General features: G+C 36.8%; 1 protein-coding gene across 1 annotated transcript; it reads right to left on the reverse strand.

The window, feature by feature from the left end:
- Positions 1 to 374: 374 nt before the first annotated feature.
- On the reverse strand, positions 375 to 5,498 carry LOC109207187 (protein LTV1 homolog). Its single transcript, XM_019370068.1, has 5 exons — positions 5,022 to 5,498; positions 4,040 to 4,432; positions 2,098 to 2,688; positions 1,787 to 1,914; positions 375 to 819 (listed from the first exon to the last, which is right to left on the reverse strand). The coding sequence occupies exons 1-5, from the start codon at positions 5,433 to 5,435 to the stop codon at positions 816 to 818; spliced, it is 1,530 nt and encodes a 509-aa protein (XP_019225613.1). The 5' UTR covers positions 5,436 to 5,498; the 3' UTR covers positions 375 to 815.
- Between the last annotated feature and the right edge of the window lie 564 nt (positions 5,499 to 6,062).

Here is a 6,062-nt window from a genome sequence, read left to right on the forward strand (position 1 = left end):
TGATCCAGCTCCTGTTCCTCATGGAAGGACCATAAACCAAAGGAGCAAAAAGCAAACTGATCTGAAAACAGTTATTAGACTATAATTCATACGAATACTCGGTAACTGCAATCATCATTTAGGTACACTTACATTTATGTCACCTTACTAAGGTTACAAAGCGTACATGATATGAGGCTATGATGTAAGTAAGAGTTGTAATCTGTTGGATTCAGCTTCCGTTTTGTAATGATACCAAATAAATGCATATAGGTTTGTCTTGGTTATCCACATTCCACAATCTAAAACACGATATACAGGTTCCATTAGCTTATGATCAATTTATCCCTCGCAGCAGAAAAGAATCAACAAAAGCAATAAATGAGATGATCCCATAATATAAAATTATCCAGTACTTTTATATGGAATTCCAAGGATCCAATTCCATTACACAATCATAAACTTTACAGAAATGATTCTCATTTTAAACAAACGGGAGGCACAAATTTTCCAAACTAATGAGAACGTTAAAACTCCAATAACATCATAAACTGTAAGCAGGCTATCTAGAATGTCAACACTCCTGCATATTCCATTAATAAATAAACAAAAACTTGCATCGAGCTGCAACTCTGCTTGGCCACGCACATCCATTTACGTAGCTGAGAACTGTATTGAAGATCTATCGTGTATTATATACCATCTAAGAGGATAAAAGCTTTCAAATATCGTCTAATTGAAGAGGATGAGTCAACCAAAAGCTCGTATTTTGGGCACAAAAGAGGATCAACTACAGCTCCTAAGGCCTGACTTTGAAGAACAGAAGCAAAACAATGTCACCTGTGAGAGAATAAACAGACCAAAGATTCTATCAGTTTTTTTCCAAACCACAAGCTACTCCACTGTTAAATTTGAAAAAACAATTAAATATTTCACAAGTAAATTGCCATCATGAAATTAAATTCTGAAGCCAACTATAATTACATTTAGTGCCTCCTCGAGTCCTTGTTTAATTATTTCTTTTAGGTAAAATAGGAAGAAAGTCATTTATGAAACATAATAAAGTTGATGATTCCCACCAGGAATTGGATGCTAGAGGAAGTATTCTTTTACTGTAAACATGTAGCTAGCTGTAAAGTTACATGTTAAAACTGCAGAATATTGAAGTCTGGTTATTTATGGCTCATAACATTGAGCATTTCAAATTTCAGGCTCTTTTTGTTTGTCTACACAGAAACAGCAATGCTGTAGACGAGTTAAATTTTCACTCGTTTAGAGCCAGTAAACAGGGAAGCTGGATTAATTGGGGTTCTTGAGTTAGCCAGAGGTAACCCTTTTTGCAAATGTGGGGAAAACAATGAGCTTTAGACCAAACAAAATTTCAAATATATAAGCCCAGATTTGAGAAGGGATTACGAACACCAACTCAGGGAGAGCAATATTGACAGTAATTTCAGCAATGATGATGTAGAAGAATTTATTACAAAGAATTTAGATTTTAATGGGAGAAAGAAGGGATAGTTCTCTAAGAATAGGAGATGGGACTCTAGTGATGCACCCTAAAGTAAGGCTGAACGAAGCACCAAGGATCCAACCAAAACTTCACCACCCTAATAATCTACTATGCTTTCCATCATTGACTTAAAAAACCACGGATGCACATTACTTCCCCTTGAACTACAACAACATACCCAGTCCCACACTGTGGGGTCTGGGGATTACTTCCCCTTGAACTCTGACTAATAAAAGTACACAGGCATGTGTACATTGCCAGAACTTGACAAACAAATTCTGAAGGGATACTCACATGAGATGTATGGAAGATGGACCAGTAAAAGCAGCAACCTTCTGAGCACGCTGTGATTCACACTTATAAAGCCCCTTCATTTCTTTTTTCATACGGCGTGCCTCACGTCGTTCTTCCTTCACAGCAGCCTGCAAGATAGAATCTTAATGTTAACAGTATATCAGTTGCATTATGAACAAAAGAGAAGAAAAAAGAAATGCAAAAGGTGCAGGCAAAGTGAAGAACAAGCTCAACAAAGAGATATCCGCATTTGTGCAATATATATCGAGCAATGCGATTCCACAATAAATAATATTGATACAACCATAGACCTTTCTTTCTTTCTTTTCCTCCTTTGACTCTTCACCATGTTGCTTTCTTTTGAGTTGTTCTGACTTTGAGTTATCCTTTTCCTCCTTTTCTGACCCTTGCTTTTTCTTATCCTCCTTTTGCACGGCATGCTTACCCTTGCTTGGCAAATAGTCGACCGGAAGCTTCTCTTTTCCTTTTAAGGAAATTATGGGTGAGGCTTCAGAAATAGCAGGGAGCAACTTTTTTCTCCTCGCTCCAGGAGCTACAATTTTTCCAGGGTGGTTATCAAGATTTGAATACGTTGACACTATAGTTTCACAATCCCATACTTCTGAGTCACTGCTGCTTTCATCTAAAACAGCTGCCTCTTCCTCTGGACCTTCAATTTCATACTTTTCAGCATATTCTTTGCACCGGCTTATGACATCAGCTGCAGGTTCAAGCAACTCCCCATCATCTGGTCTATTATTATTAAGTTCAATGCCATCAATGGCACACTCCTTAAATGCATGATTAAGCTTTTCTGCAAGGGACTCTTGACACTCATTTTCCTCAATCATATCATCATCATATTCATCTTCGGTATTTGAGCCATACTCTTGAAGTTCAAGCTGAAAAGGTGAGATGCAAGACAGTGATAAGACAATTAAACAATATCAGAGAACATGCAGTATCTTTAATAGGCAGACATAATATCAACTCTCTAGTGAATAAAATACTTACAAGAGACTTAAGGACCCTCAAGACTTTTGTTAAATTTTACAAGGAGGCCTACGCCGACCAGACTATATTATTATTCTTATTCTCCTACCTAAAAGCAAGTAGACTCCAAATTTAAACAAGAAAACGTCATATAAATCCTAATAAAGCAAACTCTGTAAATTACTACAAAAATAGAAAATGACCAAACTACTATACACACCATAAGCTTAACCAAATTCGCTAAAACTTAGAAGCAACTTAGAACTGAAAATAAAACGTAAAGCTAAACCTACAAGTCAGCAGATGCTTATGGCTTCAGTGATGTAAAACAAACTATTTTCTCTTATTTTCCTCTTTCAGCCCATCTCTAAACGGTTTTTACGAGTTTTTCTTGCCCAATGAACAGACACAACCGTGATATGAAACCAGTCATCAGAACAAAAATGGTCAAGGAATGAGTCTAACAGCTTGCTGAAAAACAACAGTGTTAATAGGATGTACTAATTAGAACTTAGAAGTATAATAGTCTGAGGGAAGAATATAAGAGCTTTAGTGGAAATACCTAATACTTATAAACACAGACGTAAATATAAACTCAATCTCAGCTGAAAACGGATAATAATAAATCTTTCTACAAGCAATTACCATGTTAAGAGACAGAAGGTTGCTTAGACTGCCTCTATTAGCAAGCAAAACGAACAAAGGAGAAATAAAACTTTGCAAAGAAATAATGTCTTGAGAAAATGTTCTTAAGGCAGATACTGAAAACTTTTACACCTAATGGGGTGGGCCTAACAGTCAAAGGGTTGGAGTAACAACCTTGAGAATCAAGATTTGAACGCCTCAGAGGCAGTACTGGGTAAATTCCTTTTTCTTTTCCTTTTCGTATTGCCGAGCCAGCGCACCTCCACTATTCCACAATGCACTGCAGCCTCCCACCATAACTAGGTAAATTCTTCCCATCTAACTAAGACATCGTGGGAAAAGCGACTCAATACTTGTGCTAGTGCAAGGTAGTATCTAGAATGTAACCCAATGAATATCAAGATGAGCACCAGAAGGCCCGGAACCACATTATCTAAGAAAAGGCAACTTAAACCAATTAGAACATTTAACACGGGCTGAGCATAATTATGGTCTCTTTAGCTAGCTTTATTTGCAGTAATTGCTCTCTTGTAAGTTGTGAGCAGGCTAGTAAAATAATAACCTCGCGTACTTGTACAGCCGTACAGGTAAAAAAAAGGAGAACAAACTGCTTACCAGATCAAACTGTTCATCCAGAAGGCGGCGTGCTCTTGGCTTCTCTTCAAAATTTGCAATTTTGCCCTCATTTCTCTGCACATGCCCAGCTGTATCATTGCGTCCTACTTTGTCAAGGTTCGATTTCTCTGGCAAGCTTAAATTGTTATCAAGTTCCACATTAACTGCCCCATCGTGTATGTTTGCCTTAATCATAAAATCTTCCTCTAATTCTAAATCCTCCACATCAGACCCAATATGTGACAAATCACTGTCATCGAGCAAGGCGGCAACTTCAGGATCCAATGCTTTCTGAACTCTTATCCCTACTGTCTTAGCTGCCACATTGTATACAGTCTTCTCATTGTAATCATCGTTCACTTTCGCAACCTCGACTTTTGAAGCATCATATGCCTAGCCAAAACCATAAATTCATTAGCTTGAAATAACAAGCCACAAAGCTATCGCCTTTAAAAATCATTAATCATTCTTTGCTTTTTCTCCCTTCCGATAAGTATACTGGTAAGAACATATACTACCCAGATCCGAGCCAGAAGGCTGAGAAAAGTACACTTTTGATGAGTATAATATTCATAGAACCTCAAATAGAGCAGAATGGAATAAAGGATTTATATAGCCAGACACCAATTAGCTAGCAATTGAGTGATACTTAATTGTGTAATTAAACTAATTCAACCAGAGCTGACATTATTAATAATTCTGTATAATTACAGAAGACAGAATAATACCACAACAACAATTACGCCTCAGCCTCAAACAAGTCGGGGTTGGCTATATGGCCATGTTATAACTCATATATAATACGAATAACACTGATTCTTCATAATTATATATTCTAAGGAATAACACAAAATATTCAACCAAAGCTAACATTTTCAGAAAGATAAGATAAAGTAGCTTTAAGAACAAAAACTATAACTTCCGAGCAAGTGTTGACATAGTTCAAATGCGATTATACAATAATTCATTAGAATTAACGAACCTTAACATCATGTGGAAGCTCATTAAGCTTAGCTTTAGGATTCTCATAATAAGCAGAGCCGCCACCAGTATTCTTAATCTCCCTCAAGTGAGTTAAATAATTATACCCATCGTCAGGGAACCCAAGTTCCAATATCTCCTTTCTAACATCATCCGGTAATTGAGTTCGGGTACCCGAAAATTCGGCCCAACCATCTTCATCTTCCGGAGCATCCGCGAAGATTGAGTTCGGGTCATCGCCGTTATGTTCATCGGCGTCAAAGCTTTCGATTGAGTAGTTATTGTTGTCAACTCTGACGAATACTCTGTCTGTGGCGGCGGAGGGTCCGGATTCGTAAACCGGATCCGAGGAATCGCGGGCGAATAACTGGAATGTAGCTGCTTTCTTCTTGTCGATGAACTTTTTCTTCCCCATTGATTACACACAAGTAGTAATTTCCGGCACAAGAGAGTATTTTGGAACTCTTATTTTAGCTGTAGAGAAGCTTTTGTACGCTAAAACCCTAAAACCAGAGAGCCACATGACACGTGAGTATCACGTGACATTTTTCGCAATTCAGTTGCAATACAGTAAAAAAAAATTTTTTTTTTTCAGAAACATAAAAATTTAAAACAAAGCTTAAGTGGTGTTTGGATTGGCTTTTAAGCTAAATTAGCTTTTAATCTCTTTTTATTTTTTTTCTAGTGTTTGACAAGGTTAAAAGTGCTTAAAATAAATTAAAATAAAAGCGATAAGTTGAGCAACTCCAACTTTTATTGTTTTTTGAGTAATTTATGCAAAATACCCATTGAGCTTAAAATAATTATCCTTCTCTACTAATTTGAAAACTATTTACAATATATGCCTACCCAGTTAAAGTTAACTACTTAATCCACCTACCCACTCATTCCAACTTTTTTTACCTATTTGGCTTGGCTTGGCAATTTAATAGCTTAGTGGGCCTTTGGACATAAGATTGTAAAATTTCAAAATAGGGGAAATTTTTTTTGACAAAATTACAGAATAATGCACTCCATAAGTTAATCTTGCACTATTTTAGCC

This window comes from Nicotiana attenuata, unplaced genomic scaffold (assembly GCF_001879085.1).
Source record: "Nicotiana attenuata strain UT unplaced genomic scaffold, NIATTr2, whole genome shotgun sequence".
Lineage (NCBI taxonomy): Eukaryota > Viridiplantae > Streptophyta > Magnoliopsida > Solanales > Solanaceae > Nicotiana > Nicotiana attenuata.

Bases quoted from the DNA above. Each gene is read 5' to 3' on its own strand.
- LOC109207187 (XM_019370068.1), bottom strand. From the start codon at position 5,435: ATGGGGAAGAAAAAGTTCATCGACAAGAAGAAAGCAGCTACATTCCAG. The intron at 2,689-4,039 runs GTAAGCAGTTTG...TCACCTTTTCAG, and splicing joins TGGATGAACAGTTTGATCTG to CTTGAACTTCAAGAGTATGG. The intron at 1,915-2,097 runs GTCTATGGTTGT...TCTATCTTGCAG, and splicing joins AGGAAAAGAAAGAAAGAAAG to GCTGCTGTGAAGGAAGAACG.